The following is a 20,381-nucleotide window of genomic DNA, read 5'->3' as shown; positions in this document are numbered from 1 at the left end:
AATGATACAAATCCTGCTTAGAGAAGTGGATGTCAAAGAAACACTACCAAGGGTATTTCATCCTGAGTTCCAAGCACAGACCAGAAGCTGGAGAACTTCAAGATAAGCTTGAAGTTGCAAGGATGATAACAAGAGACAACAAAATTACTTTAAAGTATAATTACAAAGAATCAGAATTAGAAGAAAGAAGCCAAAGGGTAATAAAGATTCATTATTTTTCACCTTACCTCAAAGCTTTCGAGATCCACTTGTCAGGCTGAAATTCTGCTCCTCTGAAATACAACTTTCTGAGGACTGGCTGAATAAGAAATGACTGGCACAAGCCTACTGTGGGGAACAATAGAAAACAGCAGAAGGTATTTTCTTTTTTTTAACAACCCAGAGAAGAACAGGAATTATTTCTGACAATAACTAGTTTCCAGATTCAACGTGAAATATCAATAGGGGACGTGATATCGGCAGGACTTTGGCTTATGAGAACATTTCATAATTGATGTCTTTCTTGTGTTTCATTGTGCACCCTCATTCATTCCAGCTGTTACTTCATTAGACCAAATGGTGGTGCAAATCTCTGTGGATAGGTTACATCTGGTGTATGAATATGCAATTATATTTCTCTGTAGGCACCATATGAATGCACAGGTAACATTAGGTATCCAAGAAGATGTGTTATCTAGGTCAAAAAAAAAAAAAAAAAAGCTTTTAAGTTCTTCAAGTATTAAAATTAGTGCAAGCTGAGATCATCAACAGTTTTAAGATGTATTTTCATTACCCAAACTTATTCAATCTTCTGTTGGGACTGAATAAGAATGAAGGTAGTATAAAAGAATGAAGAATGTTATCAGAACTGTTCCATACACAACCATTTTTTTGTGCGTGTTCATGAGAATCATATATTTACATTGCCTTCCCAACTCTGCTATGTTTTTCAGTTTCAAAGCAGATTTGAAACTCTTACTTACATAAGCATGCACCAAAATAATAAAAACATAAATCCAATTTTAAAGAAGTTTAGATGTCAAGTGTCAAAATGATGATTAACACGTAGAAACATAGAATCTCCAAGGTTGGAAAAGACCTCTAAGATCTTCCAGTCCAACCGTCCACTTATCACCAATATTTCCTACTAAACCACGTCCCGCAGTACAACATCTAAACATGTTTTTCAATACCTTAAAAGGTGAACAATATCCAAATAGACATCAGTTTAGAAGCAAGCAGAAAATTAAGCCAAGAATTCCAAACTCAAGCACTCAGGGATTTTAGAAGAATTCAGCTCTAGGTCTGACAGTTACAATTCTGACCTAGGTCTGCATTTGTTCAAAAACAAGCATGATCTGAATTTTATGCTCGCAACAAAGCCCCAAGCAAACTGGATTTCATTCCAGAAGGTTCTGCTCTCTGCTATGCAAGAAAAAGTATTTCAGGTGAATCAAGATCAAGTCTAAGCCCCCGGTCTGAAATTCAGTCTTACTTTGCTTGAGGTTCACTCTCATTTCCTTCCTGAATACATATGAATTTTTAATTTGACAAGGAAGGGTGCCTGCACTGCTGAGATCTGGAATAGAATTAGATGAACTGACACAGAATGAAGCTTGTTTTTCTGTACAATCAAATTGCCTGTTCAGGTTGCCACATTCTTGTTGTCTGCCTCTCTGGTGAGTATATTATATTCACAACCATCCCTTTAATGACGTGTAAAGACTCATTGTCTAAGCCTTTGGAGGGAGGACTGCTGTTTTTCCTCTGAAGTACAAACTCTGGGTGTGTTCTACCAACTTCCCCTCTACAGCAACATGGTGAGAATGGATGCTTGCATGATACTTTTCCTTTCCAGGGATTTCAACAGTTGTGGCATCCTCTTGCATTAGAAGTTCCACATTCTCCTTTCCTATCCGACTCTCACTTGGCTTTGTCATGGCTTTTATTGTCCCAGAAATCACTACAAAGGAGTCAGCAACCCCAGACCTGGGTAAGTGTTTTGTTTGTTAAGGACTTGAGAACTCACAGCTGTTGCACCTTTTAAGTATTATTGATCTCTATCAGAAGCTCAGCATCTCCCCTTAAGGGTGTTACGTGGGTGAATGCACACAAATGATATTTCCAGAAATAGGAGGGACAAAAGGAGACTATTTTTAACTGTTTCATAGGTAAAAATTACCACAAAGTCAGGACTCCGTGTCTCTCGTTACTGTCTCTTAGTCTCTTCGTGCCCCTTTTGGGAGCTGATCAGCTGGTGGTTTAGGAACAGAGCTTTGCTGGTGTTTAAGTGCCCAGAGATGCACAGTGAAGTCTAGAGGAAATTTCAGACATGTTTTCTCTTATCTAACTGAGCTAACAAAAGCATTTAAGATCTGATCTTTGAAGACACATCTAGAGAAGTTTTTGGGAGGAACCACATCACCTTTAGCTTCTACTGTTTTCCATAAAGAGAGAAGATGGACATGGGAAGTGACTCAGATCTAAGCTGGTCTGAGTGACCCTGGAAAGATTCTGAGATTTTACTGAAAATCTCAAATCTCTATCACTAAAAGGGTAATAAAAGGATAATACATTTCCCATCCTTGCTAATTGCCTTCCTCTTGTACGTGTTCATCCTGTCTCCTCAGATCGCAGTTTGCCCAGGAAAGAGTTACCTATAAATGTTTTAAGATGACATAAAGCATAACCTAGTCAGAGATTGTTCAATAATATAAATTAGAAAAACAGAAACAAACTACCTGGAAGTTTAACAGGTGTTTTTGTCTTGAAAAAGCTGCCCAGAAAACCTGCCTTGGTATAGGTATGCATTCACCCCACCCTATACCTAGTAGAAACATCAACCTCCAAAGCATGACTATCACTACATTTTAGTAACACTTACAGCAAAGTAACGGAGAGTAATTTAGCTGGGTTTATCTGAGATAGAGGTGTAGAAGAAAAGATATATAGTAAGGTAACAAAGGGACAACTAGCTGAAGGAATAAACTGAAAAGAAATCAATGCAGATCCACCCCTGAGCTGCGCTGGTAAGCCACTCAATGACAGATCCTGCTATTGTCATGGTGTCACTGATACCCACTGGAGCATGATGTTATTCAGCCTGCTGTCTTCAACAAGCAAGGTTAGATAAGCTATATCCTAGAACAGTTTAATAGACGATGGAATAAAAATCCCATTTGTCTTTCATATAAGTATATACAGAGAATTTTGCATTAGAATCTTCCTCCTGCTCTCAATAAGTTAGCAGTTACAGAAATCAGTAATTTAAGCAAATTATCAATTGTGTCTTAATTTCTATTCTGTATAAAAAAAGCAAATCAATATACAATTAACTAAAAATGTACTATAGTAGAAGTACCCCTGTCAGTGCTAGAACAGCTTGAAGTATACATTTTCCTTTAGAACACAGACCAAAATATATTTCAAGGCCTTTTAGCATCCAGCAAAGAGCTTTCCCATGAAGGGTCAAGTGTTCGCTCCTCCTTACCCATTTCCACTGTAAATCCTGCAGTCCTTAAACCCTTGTTTCATTCCACTATAGCTACTGCAGTGCATATCATTTTATTGTTCCCTTCTTCCTTGTGGTTACTTCCCCAAGCAATCCTTGCTGCTTTCTGCAGAGGCTCCACTGCTGTCTCCTCTATTCATATTGCCTCCTCTCTATCAATATTTTTAGAGTCATCTTATCAAGAAACTGGGCTCATGCTGCTGAGATTGTGATTGCTTCTGCTTATTATTCTGCTTTGACAGACTCAGACTAATTTCAGACAAATCTGAACAAGCACATGGAATTGGTGGACACAGAGCCTCTATGTGTTCCTAATCAAAGAAATGGCTGTTGCATGGCAGCTCGTACTATATACTGAAGACTCCAGAACGGAGACCCATTATCAGAAACAGTATGAACAGTCACAACAGAAAGAAAACTTCGGGTATGCCCTAACCAATAATTTAGACCCATAAAAGAGGTATTGACATGCAGTCTCTTCCTCTAATATTTCAACATTACTCACTAAGCCAGTTTGTTAATTGCTAAAGTAAACTAAATTAAACTTGCTAAACTAAATTTGCTGCCTGCTGAAGCCAGTCAAAGATTGTTTTCATCTGCCACAAAGAGAGAAAATATCAATTGCTCTTGTTGCCTTGGTGGCATGATGGCACAGTATCCATGAACTTTGGCAGATGGGCTTCAGCACAGCAACTCCTCCCCACTCATGAATCCAGCAGAAAATCAACCTAAAAAAACACAGTAGCTTTCAAGGAGGAGAAATGTTAGAAGGAGGAAAAGCTCATCTCTGCTAATGTCTCTGGGAAGAATGGTGTGCTTTTGGAAGCCACACAGCAAGATGGCAGCTTAAGTCATCTGTGAAGTCAGAAATACAGCTTCTGGAGAGCTCTGGATAATGATTGTCCTCTCACTTCCTAAAAACATGTGAGGTTTTTTACACATTAATTTAGGATGAGTGGCGATGGCCTCAAATTGTGCCAAAGGAGGATCGGGTTGAATATCTGGAAAAAATTTCTTCCCTGAAATAGTGATGAGGTACTGAAACAGGCTGCCTAGGGCGGTGATGGAGTCACCATCCCTGGAGGTGTGCAAGAAATTTAGAGAAGTGTTACATAGGGACATGGTTTATTGGACGATGGTGATGGGTCGACAGTTGGACTGGACGATTTTAGTGATCTTTTACAATTTTCCATTTTCTCAATGATTCTGTGATTCTATGTGCACACACACAGGCAAAGTAGTAGGACAGTATACAGAAGAATAAGCATTATTGCAGTACCAAAGCCAGAGCCATTGTTTCTTTCATATTTGACACATCACTATATGTGATGTTCCACCTTTACCCTACTTGACTTCCTCTCTACCCAGTTTCCATATGCTGACTCCTGCAGGGATTATATAATTCCATAATTCTATGATTTTATGATATTATGATTCCGTGAACAAGGCAATGGTCATTCACATGACCATATGACAAAAATACAGGGAGACCAACACCAACATAAGGAGATACATCTTTATGTATTAGAAGTTGTGCTATGCTGTGGAGTCTCTATGCTGAATGCTGCTGCTGGTGCTTGGAAGGATTTAAAAAGTGAATGAATTCAGAGGAGAAATAAAGCACATAGCACTGCCTGATCCCATCACACCAGCTCTTGTCCTGGATGTTTCTAAGTCCTGGTGGGGTCAGAGCACTCCGGGGATGTATTCTAATGTGTTTGCTCTGCTCTTGCCTTTCCTTTGGATTTTTATTTATTTATTTATTTATTATTTTAATTGCCTGTTGAGGACTGCACCACCCTTTGTGCCAGTTCACCACTGCTGTTCAGCTGTCTGACTTTCTGCCATCCCCTAAAATCCTTTGGGCTGTCCCTTTCCCTTTGGCACTGCCTTTGGCTCCTTCCCCTTAGCCTAAGGCTCTCTTTCACTTCCCTTTACCAATAGCACAACTCCCACTCCCCTGCACCCTACCTTGTCCTCCCCTGCACTTCCCTCCTTCCCTTGCTCCTTTTCTTTCTGCTGTCATGTTTTCCACAGCATGCAGCCCACTTCAGCACAGAGACACCAAACAAAGGGGCTGACATTATACTCGTTGCCCGCTAGTTTCTCCAAGTGCTCCTAGGACTTCAGCAGTACAGCTGCTATGATTTTTAAATTTGCATCTCCCTCCCCCCCTCCCCAACAACTGTCCTTGAAGGGAAAGGATCTTGCTCTCCTTTTAAAAGCTGAATCAGAAAAGATTGTGTAAAAATTCAGAGCAGGGCCATCTCCCCTTTTCCCTTCATTCCCCCCCTTGTCCATATTTTAGCGTAGCTGATGGGGTTTTCTCAACCAAAACAGAGAAGAAATGCAAGAGCCATTCAAGGATGCACCAGCACCACCAATACCAGCTCCCCCTCCGTGCAACAAAATGACAACAGAGCCTTGATAATGACTCACCATGCTAGCCAAATGAGAAGGAAAAAAAAAAAGAAAGAAAGAAAAAAAAAAAAGAAAAAACAAATCGAAATAAAAAACATATTGCATTCACTTATAATAGTGGGCTTTGAGTCTGCTGGGAGATTGGCTGGCATTTCGCAGCTGAGGGGGCTGCCCTGTGTCTGAGCTGTCACACTGACTCACCTGCCACAGCAGCAGCTCTGAAAGGAACCTCAGGCAGAGCGGGAGAGGGAGGAATGGAGGAATACACACACTCCATAGACACAGTGTGTTTCCCTCCCACTGTGATCCCCTGCAATGTCCTACAGATGCACACATTTCTGGTGTCACGTGTCACTCACACTACTCCTGCTTCCACCCCCTTTTTTTTTTTCTCAGCTTACTTGCCAGCACCTCCCAGTTCTCCATCCATATTTGCTGTACGATAATACAATAAAAGAAAGCTCTAAGTGAGGACGACAACTGCCCTATCCAGCCTATTTGCCTTATTTCACTAAAACACCAATTTCTAGAGGGAGAGAACCTGAGCAGGAACTCAAATGGTATTTCTGAACCCAGAACTGAGTACTGGACCCAGATCTATGACTTGAGCATTTTGTCTTCACCAAGTCATGACCGTGATTGTAAGAGCAGTGAAGCACAGGCTAACCAGAAAAGTGGTGCATGTCCTATCACTGGAGACATTAAAGGTCAGGCTGGACATGGCTGTAAGCATCATGATCTAACTGTAGATATTCCTGTTCATTGCAGGGCGGTTAATCCCTTCCAACTCAAATGATTCTGTGATTCGATGTTGAAGTAAATCAATTATACCACCAAGAACCTTTTCCTCTTGGAAAGTGCCCCATTCTTTCATGACCCTAGCAAACCAGGTAGCAGAGTATCACATTTCGCATTCTACATTGTGTGCTGCTTTGTTTTGTTCTCATCCTCTGCCTCTTTCCTTCTCATTTTATTTCTGACCCCATGTCCAGCTACTTTTCATTCAGTCCTTTTCTATACGTTATTCTCTCCATCCTTGCTGTTTCCTCCTTCAAGGCCCTCACAAGCAAACAGGTAGTCGAGTATCTGCTCTTCACATGAAATAAAATGAACTCCCTGAAAATAAACAAGGAGAGTATGTATTTGTTTAATTCCTATCATTTTTCTTCATGAGCAGGTAACTTCTGCAATAACCCTCTTCCCACTGTCAGAGACTTACCAATTCCCATTATCGTTAAGAGCACCTTCAAAGTATTCAGCTATGAAGGCATGCAAAAGCAGCACTGAGTGGAAGGAGGGGCTTTAATAAAGGATTGTCAAGAAAATAATAGAGAAGGATGAGGTAAAAAGGGACTGCAGCCTCATAGCTATTTTCCTGCTTTGGGGTCCTACACTGTCTGCATCTCCTAAATGTTATCAGGTTAATAAGGTTTATGAATGGTAATTGATGATTCTTATACACTGTAATAAACCTTTCATTCCCAGTCTTCATATAATTCAGAATACATCAGAATTCCAAAGACATTATTCTAAAGGATGCTAAAAACCAAAAGAAGAGGTCTGGTGGTATACAAGCTAAAAACCACAGGATCCCCATCCGACACAAAAGCAATGAGAAGGAAGTAAAAGAAACCACTAATTCTGGTAAATGTTATTTCCCCTTCCAAAATGGAACACATGTTGAAGCCGTTTTCTTTCTCTCTGCATAGTGGACTTCAGTGTTTGATTTATACCCTGAGGCCTCGTTTGCTGCCTTGCTTCTGAATTTGACTTGAATGCCTCAATACTGACTGCTAGAAGCTTGCAGTTGTTTCACTTCTAGCAAAAGGAAAATAAAATTGAAAGAAAGAGGAGAGAGGAAGAGAACTGAAGGAAGAGAGGGAAGGAGGGAGGGAGGGAAGGAGGCAGGGAGGGAGAGAGGAAGGAAGGAAGGAAGGAAGGAAGGAAGGAAGGAAGGAAGGAAGGAAGGAAGGAAGGAAGGAAGGAAGGAAGGAAGGAAGGAAGGAAGGAAGGAAGGAAGGAAGGAAGGAAGGAAGGAAGAAGAGGAGAGGAGAGGAGAGGAGAGGAGAGGAGAGGAGAGGAGAGGAGAGGAGAGGAGAGGAGAGGAGAGGAGAGGAGAGGAGAGGAGAGGAGAGGAGAGGAGAGGAGAGGAGAGGAGAGGAGAGGAGAGGAGAGGAGAGGAGAGGAGAGGAGAGGAGAGGAGAGGAGAGGAGAGGAAATACGAAGCATACGTTCAAAAGCATGGAGAAATGTTTGAAGTTTTAAATTTTTGTTCATTTCCAAGGGCTGCCCCTTTTAACTTCTAATCAATCCTGAACTGGGAATAAACCCTCAAGATTGATGTGCACGCTCTCATGAGTTATTTCATTTTAGCTTGTACTGAAAACAGTGCTTTCTGGAGGCTTATACTATTCCTTCCATCTATGATACTCTGAAGATCTACATAGAGGAGAGGAACACTTGGATAAAAGTAAAAGTAAGGAGCATGCCTTTGAGAAGAGGGAGAAGGAAAAGTAGAATGGGCAATGTGGCAAAAGGAGAAGACAGCTTCATGCTGGGAAAGAGTGGATGGAGTTCAGCTGACTTTCTCTTGGATATGCTTTTCCCTGGCTGATATATTCTACAGGTGGCTGTCTCTGGATTGCTGGGTGATGGTTTGAACTCTTTCCTCTCCTAGCCCCATTTTCATCTCTCTGGGTAAGGATAAGAGCTGTCCATACTCTACTGCATTAAGCCCAGGAGTTGTTCCTGGAGGCCAATAACTCTATGACAATATTTTAAACCTTTCTTTAAACTGAAAATGTAGGGGTTTTTTTTTTGTTGTTTGTTTGTTTGTTTTGTTTTGTTTTGTTTTGGAGGGAAGATGGCTTTGATTAGCCCTTCCTGTGAACAATTACATTTGCAGTGAGAAAGGAGCTGGCTGTGGATGGAAGTGAAAACCTGTGTTTCTGAAATTCATGGGTTTATCTCCACTACCTGGTTAAGTGTGCAACCTCTTATGACCTTTTATGACAGCTTACACCTTCTGCCTCTGCAGCAATGTGCTCTTCAGCACAGGATTCTGGTTAACCACTCTGCACACCATTCTCTGCATTCGCTTTGCGGTGCACAGTATTGACCTGAGCACTTTTTTCAATAACATGTTAAGTGCTCTGGCAATATGAACTCACTCACTGCTGATTTTCCAAGGAACATTGCAAACAAAAAGTCATTGGGTTGGAAATGAACTGAAAGGGCCTTTCCTTTACTTTTCTTCCCCTTGATGCAAGTCCTAAGTTTTGAGACCATATTCCTATCTACTTTGCTGTCCATCCTTATTTAATGCTCTTTTTTTGCATGGTTGCTTTTTAAATTCTCTTTTCCTCTTCATAGATGTATTTGAACTTATTCCACTCTACTGCCTCATGTACAAGTACAGTTTGGTCTTTTCTGCCACCAGTTCTAATTTTGAGCCTTCTGATTTTTTTTGTCCTCCTTGGCTGATTGGTTCAATCCATCCTGCTTCAGGCACCTTGAAAAAAAGAAATCATGAATATGCTATGAGCTCATTTTATAACCAAGATAATTAAAGCCTCTACGGGTCCCATTTTCATTCCATTTGCTTTCTTGCAGTCTTTACCTGGTCTCCAGACCCTATGACCAGTGGAAATATTCCAGACCAGTGGAAATAAATACAGATATCTCTGAATTAATACTCTGATGAAATTTCATGAGAGTCATGTTGTAAGTTTTGTTATTCTTTCAGATTTTGACCTTACTCTACAGGAAGACCAAGGTATGATGGAAGAATCAATCAGCTTCCCCACAAAGCTGGCTTCTACATGGACAAAACTTTAGCCAAGTGCAACTACTTAATGATGTCCTGGACAAACACCCCAGCAGAAAGCCTGCCAAGTCACTGACCCTCTAACCAGTACCTCAGCAAATCATTAAATCTGGTATTATCCACCATGGCAGCACCTACAAACTGCTATACAGGGATATAAGAAGCTGACCCTCTTGCCTCTGCTGGTGTCAGAAGCAACACAAGAAGTTTCTCTCCCACACACAGTATTCAACTCTCCAGTTCTTATCCTACTGGGAATGCAGGCACAGCACACACCCCCACATGCACTGCATTCAGTAAAACACACCAGGCAAAATGTTGTTACCTAGGCAATGGTTATCACAAGTCTCTGGAAAGGAATGGAGGGGGAGAGGTACAGGACAATACAGGCTTGGGGAAGGAGAAAATGAAGCCATCAGAAGAGATTGAAGTGAAATACAGGATACTAGCAGCTTCAGGTGCTGGGAAATTGGGTGTTAGACTTTTTTGAAGGTAAACACAGTTCTGTGACAGGGAGACTTTGGATGTTTGCTTTTTACCAGCATGAGAAATGCTTCCTTCTCATAAGTTTATTCTCTAAACTTGAAGATGATTTACTAGTGATAGGATGAGAGGTAATGGCCTCAAGTAGTACCAGGGGAGATTAAGGTTGAATATTAGGAAAAAATTCTTCTCTGAAACTGATCAGGTTGGAACAGTTGGAACAGATTGCCCAAGAGCAATGATAGAGTCACCACCCCTGCAGACTTGCAAGAAATATGTATAGATGTGGCATAGAGGTACATGTTTTAGTGGGCATGGTGGTGATGAGTTGATGATTAGACTTGGTGATCTTAGAGGATTTTTCTAGCTTCAGTGATTCAGTGACTCTATGTCCAGGGCATGCTCTTGGTCAAAGCCCTGACGGGCTGAGGAAGGTCCATAAGGAGATGTTCAGCACAGATTATGGTCTCCCCCAGTAGAAGTATCTGGTGACTTGGATTAACAACAGCTTTTGCTTCTTTTGCCTCCCACTGAGCTTTTTAAAGGGGTGCCTGACTCCTGAACCTCAATACAATCCTAGTAGTCTTTCGCTCTGAACAGGATGTCTTTTGAGACTCAAAAGCATGTTTTGTAGCACAGCAACTTCTCAATTGGTCACATCACTTATCTAGAAGTAAACCCAGGGTCTGCAGGCTGTCACCTCCACACTACCCAGTGCTAAATGTTTTCAGTTTGAGCTTTTTTTCTCAAGCTTCTGATGCCAGGAGTAATGCTTGAAAAGTTGAGCCCAGATGCGTCAGTACAAGGCCCACATTGAGATAGCTCAAGAGCACAACTGCTAATGAGCATTTCTGCACTCAAAGCCTTTCAGTGGTAAGATCTGAACTATTTTACAATGTGTTCTCATACATGTGAATGGCATTCTGTGTTGATATCAGAATGAAACAATCCCTCTCCATCTAAACTATGTGCCCCAAAATAATAAGAGCTGCAAACACGTCTTCTGTGAGATAGCCTGTTTCCTGATTCCATTTACTTCACTTTCTTTGTGCCTGTGATTTTTTTTAATTATTATTATTATTTTTTTTTGTAACAGATAATCTGGGAAGAAAAAGATAGACATATCTGGGTAAAGATCTTGAACAGATCACTAGCAAAATCTGGTGGACATAACTTTCTGACTAAACTATGACACAGTCATGAGAAATATAATGGTTTGCTAGAACTTTCCAAGACTTGGAATGTACCATGCTTTTTAGATAATGATGATTTAAGAGTTTTGATGTTCTGTCATGAGTCACTTTGCAAAGAATACTCTGATATAATGGTAGATTATTGTGTTATCAGCACTCCTATAATCTGAAGAAGTGACCATCTCATCACTGAAGATTCATCGGCACAAGCTTCTGTGTCTGTGGGGCAGTGTGGGCACTAACTTACTTATCCCTTGATCTGGAGGGACTTTCACACTTAGTGGTGAAATACATTACTAAAGAATGTGTCTTCCACAGGTAAAAATCTGTTGATTACTGATTTCATTCTATTCCACTTGTCAAGTTAAGCATTTTCCAGTACTTGTAAATTTCCCATTACTTCCATAAAGCACAGGTTGCTGACTTAAAGGCTAGGATTGTCTACTTCTCACACACAGAGAAGTGACAGGTTGCATCTCTGAGAGCTTGTAAGGGCCCTAGATGTTTTTCTATGTAGAAATTAAGTCAGGATGGGGATAAATAAGCTTAAATATCCTGTGTAATTTTTGGGAACCATAAATCATGTCACCAGTTTCTGGCTGCCTCTCCTGAAGTCTTCTGTAACCCTACATCATATTCAGTAGCCACGTGGAGGTGCCTCACACACCCTATAGTATTTCACATAGAGTAGGCACAGTGTTTAAGCAACAACTCAAGGTGACAATCCAGCATTTAGACACCTAGTGCACATGGAAACATAACACAGTGTTCCTGAATTTTCATTCTAAGTTTGGAGCCCAAATGTCTATCTCCTTCTGCAGTCCATGGAAGATAAATCTTCTTTATGAGGAGGATTCAGATGACAAATCTTGTTTAGGCAGCAGCGTTGTGTTTGTAAGTGGGAAGCATTGTAGACCTGGTTTGTTCATATCAGAACATGAAACCACCTCTGTATTTAGCATGTATATTGTCAATATCAAATGAACTGAGGCATGGCCACTCCAGTAGATTATTAATTGTTTTACCATTGATTCATTTGTGTAATACAGTATGAAGTACCCAGTACGGGGTAGGAGAATCAGGTGCTCTAGTAACAGCAGTTCTACTGCTCTTAACCTTGGCATATTTGAGCTGTCTTGACAAATCCTTGTATGCAGCTATTTGTCATGCTGAGGGAACACAGAAGTTGCCACCCCACTATTAGCCCTGAACTCTGTGTTCTTTGCTTGTGGAATCTCTGAAGAAATAGAAGATGCTACATCTTTTCAAATATCTCAGAGAAGCACTGTGAATAAGCAGCCTTTGCTCCTTGCAGAGGATTTCGAGAGAATGAGTATTTAAAAGCTTCGTTGATGGAGAGGGCTTTTGTGTCATCACTCTGTCAGTCATATATAATCATCGAATAAAAGAATCAGCAGAGTTGCTACCCACCAGATCAAACTGTCCAGGGCTACATCCAGCCTGGCCATGAATGCCTCCAAGGATGGGGCATCCACAACTTCTCTGGGTAACCTGTGCCAGTGCCTCATTTCCCTCTGAGTAAAGAATTTCCTCCTAACATCTAAGTTAATTCTCCCCTCTTTTAGTTTAAAGCCATTTTCCCTTGTTCTATCACTGTCAGATCATGTAAAAAGTCGTTCTCCCCACTGTTTAAAAACTCTTCTCAAGTACTGGAAGGCTATAATGAAGTCTCCACAGAGCATTCTCGATGCTAAATAAGCCCAACTCCCACAGCCTATATACACAGGAGAGGCACTCCACCCCTCTGATCATCTTCATAATCCTGCCCTGGACTTGCTCCAACAGTTACACATCCTTTCTTAGCTGGGGACCCCAGGCCTGAATGCAGTACTCCAGATGGGTCCTCACAAGGGCATCTCTCTTTTGATGCAGATCAGCACACTGCTGGCCTTCTAGGCTGCAAGAGCACAGTGCTGGCTCACATCCAGCTTTTTGTCAACCTGAATCTCCAGTCACCGGGGATTTTACCTGACAGTCACAATTTTTTCAGATATAATGGAAAGTAACTTGGCAACCACATTAGCCAGCTCCTTCAGAACCCTAGGATGCATCTTGTCCAGTCTCATAAACTTACACATATTCAGCCTTGTGAGCTGGTCTCAGACTTTCTTCACTCTTACACCGGGAGGGATTTCAGTCCCACGACTCCTGCCTTGTTTCAGGGACATAAGAGTTGTGAAAAGCCTGGCTTCCAGCGAAGACTGAGTCAAAGAACTTGTTGAATACCTCAGCTTTCTCCATTGTCAGCATTCTCATTTGTTAAACTCTCCTTTGCCTGTCTCTTATGACCAATGTATCAATAGAATACCTTGTTATTTTTCACATCCCTCACCAAGTTTAGTTCCATCTGCACCTTGGCTTTTCTGATTCCACCTCTGCATGTCCAGACAGCATCCTTGTATTCTTCCCATGCCCCTCATCCTTACTTCCACTGCCTGTACACGTACTTCTTATCCCTCAGTTTGACCAGCAAGCCCTTGCTCAGTCATGTCAGTCCTTTGCCTTCTCTGCTTGATTGCTTATGCAGGGGGATGGAGTGCTCTTGTGGTCTCAGAAAGGTGTCCATAAAGTGCTGCCAGCTCTGTTTTATTTGTACGTCCCTAAGGACAGTTTCCCAGTTTCCCAGGGGATTACATCCAATGAATCCTTAAACAGATGAAAGTTTGCTCAGGATCCTGATTCCACTCTTTTCCAGGCCCATATTCCTAGCACTGAGAGACATGGTTTAGTGGACCTGGCAGCGATGTGTTGACAGTTGGACTTGATGATCTCAGTTGTCTTTTCCAAACCTAATGATTCTTTGACTCTATGATAATTTGATGAGACCATGGTCACTACAGTCCAGACTGCCTCCAATATTAACATCTTAAATGATCACCTTTACATTGGTGAGCATCAGGTCCGATAATGGTTTGCCACTGGTTGGTCTGTCCAATACCTAGTCCAAGAGGTTATCCTCAAAAGACTCCAGGAGTCTCCTGAATTGCTTACATCTAGCTGTGTTGCTTTCTCAGCAGATATCTAGGTGGTTGAAATCCTCTATCAGAATGAAGGCACGTGAGTGTGACACCTCCTGAAGTTGAAGCAATAACATCTGCCAGGTTCTCCTAGAGTAGTTATAAAGGCAACACACATAGTGCCATACCTTTACAACAAGTAGGCCAAACTTAGATACCAAGATGTTAGGCAGACATAACAGATTATCTATACCAGTAACACTTATCATAATCAGCTGTAGAGTGTTAGTAGTCCTCCAGGAGGAACAGGAAAATATCAAAAGAATGATGCTTTCCATTTCTTAAGGATTTCCAGGAAACCATCTGCTAACAAAAGACAACACACCTAGACAGACAAAGCCACAAAAAAAAAACAAAGAATCTCTAAGATAAGATACAAGGATGAGCTCCAAGCCTACTATGAAAGGAAGGCAGGAAGGCAGGAGGGAATGAAGGCAGGTAGGAAGGCGGGAAGGCGGGAAGGAAGGAAGGAAGGAAGGAAGGAAGGAAGGAAGGAAGGAAGGAAGGAAGGAAGGAAGGAAGGAAGGAAGGAAGGAAGGAAGGAAGGAAGGAAGGAAGGAAGGAAGGAAGGAAGGAAGGAAGGAAGGAAGGAAGGAAGGAAGGAAGGAAGGAAGGAAGGAAGGAAGGAAGGAAGGAAGGAAAAATCTTAAAACCAAGGAGATTGCTGTTTAACAGAAAGTCTCAACTATCTCCATGGCCAAGATTGAAAACCACGCCTTTTAGCCTGAGCCTATCTGGACATGGGATTAATCTGTTAATACTTTGTGAAAACTTCTTATTCTTTTTTCATTTTTAATTAAAAAAATAATAATAATAAAATCAGAGAAACTGAAAATATAGTTCTTATTTTTTGTCTTTCTTTTTAAATATATTTCCCTTCTAAATGGGCACAAACAACAACAAAAAAAATACCCTAAGTGAAAAAAGATTTGTCTGGAGCTACTGGATCATTAAATTATTGGAGGTGCTTCAGTCTTTGCATCTATTTGGTGACGCTGAAATATAATTCTTTTTTTTAATCTACCACAGACAAGTCACATCTCACTACCAAGAAGACCACACCTTATGTATCTGGAGTCTCCCAACTTCTGCTCATATCTCACTGGCTGCAATCTCAGCTCACTAAGAGGATTGCTTGAATGTACACATCTTTTCTGCTGATGTTGTCTTATCCCTTGTCTCTAGTGGGATGTATTATCTTTATCTCTTCTCAGAGCACTTGAAATGAGGGGAAAGCTGTTGAAAATAAATTAGACAAAAATAAACTCCAATTGGAAATGCTAAGTACTGCATGTTCCTTCTTTAGAGAGAAGAAATATTTCATTCACATTCCTGAAACAGGACTTGGGATTGTTTCAAGTGTTGTGATTTTTAAAAAATCATCCAAAAATAGTAAGTGGTATATAAATTCTTAGTTTTCTCATATGTTAAGGAATGTGTTCATTACTAATATAAAGTTTTCCATTCTAACTATCAATTTAATCAGATCTGGTTTAATCATTAGCTCACATATCTGCGTATTACATGCATTTTTTGTCAATTACATTTTTGACTGGTCACTACTGACTACCTGAGCACATTCCTGCCTTACTTGATAACAATATGCTCGATATGTTGGTACACCTTTCAAAAATTTAATGAGGACTCTTGTCCTCTTTTTAGTGCCAGAAATCTTTTGTCATGGTACTTACAAGTCACTCCCATCTCATATTTTGGTAAGTGACAAGATGTGACCTTTGAGTTCCTGATAAGTCCTGCTCATTTCATTGATGTCCAGGCACACATACCTCATTTTTCACTTTGGACCAGCTGGCAGATCTCCTTCAGACTGTAGCTGGGGAGCACTCCAGGTTCTCAGACCTGTCAACTTACATACTGAATAAGAGAGTCAGTCTGCCAACTCTCACCTCACATCACCCAGCAGCTCAGCCAGCAGCCTGCTCACTTCCAGCAGTGTTCTGCTTCTGCACCTCAACCATAGTGAGGCCTCAAACAGAAATGACCTATGACTGGTAGGTGGTCAATGAATACACTTTCTTTCCTTTGACAGAACCATGGAAAACAACTGTGGCTGTTGGTGAGTGAGCATCCAGCAGGCTGGTCAAAGATTTTCACCTTTTAGCTTCTCTATTCACTATCTCTTGTGCTCCCACTTCTGATTACTCCAAATAGTAGAGATGAGCATAGACATTCAGGGCCTCTCTTCAACTCTCTGTACTATTGTGTTTCTCTCAACTTTATTTCTTCTCTTGAAAGCCTCTCTTCAGCCCTTCCTTCATCATCATTCAAAATAACAAGCCTTCGTTTTGCTTACTGTACTGAGACAATTTGAGCTGCCTTTATCTTCCCTCCAGTGACGTAACCACTGTTTCTAAAGAGAAATTCTGACTGCCAGAGTATGGCTCAGCTCCTAACCATGGGCAGGAACTCCTCCTTCCTACAGGCTTTTTTCCCTGGGGAATGCATTGCCTTAGGTCATGGGAATAGCCTCACTTTCAGTGCAAATCCTGAATTCTGCTATTCATTTTTAATTGATCTTTATTCGAGAGGAATCATAGAAGCATAGAATCATTTGAGATAGAAGAGATCTTTAAAGGTCGTCTAGTCAAAATCCACTGTAATGAACAGAAACATCTACAGCTAGATCAGGTTGCTCAGAGAAGACTGGATGGTCTATTTACAAGAAACATGAGAAAGCATCTTCTAAACTCTGGATCATGCACTCCATTAGAAGAAGTGCAAATTAGGAATAAAAAACAGACAACAAGAACAAGATTTCTATTTCCAAAGTAGCACTCAGCACATTTAAGCAAATTCATACAGGCAGCTTCAAAACAAATGGTTGATTAAATTAAATCAAATTAAATAAACAAAAGAAACAAAGGGAAAGCACAGCTATGAATTTGGCTCTGTAACTGGTACTACTGCGCAGGGAGGAGAGAATAATTTAAATTTTAAAAAGGATACTATTTGTCAGGGTGGTTCCATTTGAACAGATCTATTCTGTAGATGATACATTGCCAGATCTCTTCTTCGTGAAGCCAACAGGGAAACTCGGTGCTGTTTTACCAGTCCTTTGCTATGGTGAGGCTGAGACATACTGACATGAATCATAGAATCATAGACTCATAGATTCGTTAAAGTTGGAAAATACCTCTAATATCATCTAGTCCAATCATCAACCTGTCACCAACAAGCCCACTAAATCATGTCCCTAAGTACCACATCAACATGTTTCTTGAACATATTCAGGGACAGTAACTCCACCAACTTCCCGGGCAGCCTGTTCCAGTGCCCAACTAATCTTTCAGAGAAGTTTTTCCTAATATCCAATCTGAATTGTGTGAATTCACCCAGCCTTATGACTCCTGTCTATCTCAGCTTCCCTCATTGCTTAATCAATTTTCTCCATCATTACATAATGTCTGTGGAACAATTCTCCTTCCTTAATGAAAATAAGTGTCCATCTGAGGTTCTTCATTATGTTATGACCCTTCTAGGATGATTTCTGTTCTCCTGCCCTTTTTCCTCAAAGATTCAGTCATAGTAAAATGTTGCTGGTGGCCCAAACTATTCTTGATCCAACTCATCAATATTAATTAGAGAGGAATCCATCAGCATTGACGAGAAAAACACATTAGCACACAAATGAACACAAAATGAAAATCAAAGTGGACAACCCTGTGAACCAGGATGTAACAATCACCTTTTCAAGTCTGAACACTTCTGAAAAGGAAAAAATGAATGTTTTGATTATAAGACTCCCAAATAATATTCATAAGCTGCAGAATTTAATGGAGATATATTTCCTACAGAATTATGTGTGCTATGTTTTGTAAACAAGCCTACCACAATAGTTTCAGTTTTCCTCCAATGTACAGAATTATCTCCACCTACATGCAGGTCCTCTCCAAGCCCCAAGCTTGGCAATGCATCCACAGAATCATGGAATCACAGAATGGCCAGGGCTGAGAGGGACCTCAAAGACCATGAATCTCCAACCCCCCTGCCACATGTAGGGCCACCAACCTCCACATTTAATACTAGATCAGGCTGCCCAGGGCCCCATCCAATCTGGCCTTGAATACTTGAACACTCTCTGGGCAGCCTGTTCCAGTACCTCACCACTCTCTCTGTAAATTTCCCCCTGACATCCAACCTAAATCTCCTTTCTCTCAACTTAAAACCATTTCCCCTTGTCCTGCAGTTATCAACCCTTTCAAAGAGTTGATTCCCCTCCTGTTTGTAGGCTCCCTTTAGGTACTGAAAGGCTGCAATGAGGTCACCCCACAGCCTTCTTTTCTCCAGGCTGAACAAGCCCAGTTCCCTCCACCTGTCCTCATAGGGGAGGTGCTCCAGTCCCCTGATCATCTTCATGGCTATCCTCCAATTGGACCCTCTCCAATAGCTCTCTGTCCTTCTTGTACTGGGGGCTCCACACTTGGACACAGTATTCCAGATGGGGCCTCACAAAAGTAGAGTAGAGAGGGGCAATCACTTCCCTGTCCCTGCTGGCCACCCCTCTTCTGATGAAGCCCAGGATACCATTTGCCTTCTGAGCCGCAAGGGCACACTGATGGATCATGTTAAGATTTTAATTCATCAAGACCCCCAGGTCCTTCTCCACAGGGCTACTCTCAAGGACCGCTCCTTCCAGTCTGTATGGATGCCTAGGATTCCTCTGGCCCAAGTACAAAACTCTTCACTTTGCTGTGTTGAACCTCATCAGCTTCATCGGGGCCGACCTTTGCAGCCTGTCGAGGTCCCTCTGAATGGCATCCCTTCCTTCTACCATGTCACAGAACCACAGAATCACCTCCAGGCCATTCCAGTGCCTGACCACTGAGAGAAAAAGTTTCTCCTCATGATTTGTTTTGGGTTTTTTTGTTTGTTTGTTTTTTAACGACAAAAGGGTTTTATTTTCAGTATCATGTCTGTGTATATATCTTTACTTCTAACTTGACTCAGATTTAGATGTAGAAGCTCTCAATGAAGAAAGCTGGCATCTCTTAGCAATCTGCTCCTGGCGTTTTTCCTCTGCCTCCTTCATCCTCTTCTCCAAGAGCTTAGTATAATCTGCTGCCTTCTCCTTGTTCTTCTGAGTTCGCTGCTTCTTCAGGGCAATACGTCTGCAGCGATGTTGCAGAACTCGAGGAGTCACTAGTTGCTGGATCTTAGGAGCCTTGGTCCTGTTTTTTTTGCCTTCTTTATTCAGAAATTTCCTCACAACATACTGGCACACATCATCTTCCTTAGAGAGATTGAAGAGCTTGCGGATCCTGCTAGCTCTCTTGGGACCAAGACGATGAGGCACAGTTGTGTCTATCAGTCCTGGAATATTCTTTTCACCCTTTTTCACAATGACCAAGTTCAGAACTCTCAAGTTGGTGTCGACAATGCAACCCCGAACAGATTTGCGTTTTCTCCCTGTAGTTCTCCTGGGGCAGTAGCAGGAGTGGCCCTTGCTGAGCAGAAGGTGGACACATCCATGAGTAAGGACACCTTGCTTCATACGGAAGCCTTGTTTGTCATTGCCACTGCTGATCTGGACAACATAGCCCTTCCACTCCTCACCAAGAGAATTAGCCACAACCCCTGTGGCCATTCGCTTCTCATAGAATGTTCTCAGCTTGTGCTCATCGTCTACTTCAATAAGATTCTGGCAGCCAATGGCTGGGAAAGAGATGCTGAGCTTCATCCTTGCCGAGCTGCACCGCTGCACAAAAACCGCACCACTTCTCAGATAACAACACCTACAACCCCCTACATCTCTGAAACACCCCTAATTTCTCCAGTTTTTCCTGGTAACCCCTGATCTATCATCCAAACCATTTCTAAGTCTTCTAATGTTCCCTCATTAAAGCATAAGAGGCAGCAATACCATTATGTCATCACCATACCCAAGGCCAATCCTGATTTTGTGATGACAC

The 20,381-nt window shown here is 41.5% G+C and overlaps 1 protein-coding gene across 1 annotated transcript; it reads right to left on the bottom strand.

Moving 5' to 3' along the window:
• Positions 1–19,398: 19,398 nt before the first annotated feature.
• On the bottom strand, positions 19,399–20,149 carry LOC128091232 (40S ribosomal protein S6-like). The gene has a single exon (XM_052704290.1). It carries the CDS (start codon positions 20,147–20,149, stop codon positions 19,406–19,408), a length of 744 nt encoding a protein of 247 aa, XP_052560250.1. The 3' UTR covers positions 19,399–19,405.
• Positions 20,150–20,381: the final 232 nt, after the last annotated feature.

Source organism: Tympanuchus pallidicinctus, unplaced genomic scaffold (assembly GCF_026119805.1).
Source record: "Tympanuchus pallidicinctus isolate F22 unplaced genomic scaffold, pur_lepc_1.0 scaffold5, whole genome shotgun sequence".
NCBI lineage: Eukaryota > Metazoa > Chordata > Aves > Galliformes > Phasianidae > Tympanuchus > Tympanuchus pallidicinctus.
This window is presented reverse-complemented; position numbering and strand designations above follow the sequence as displayed.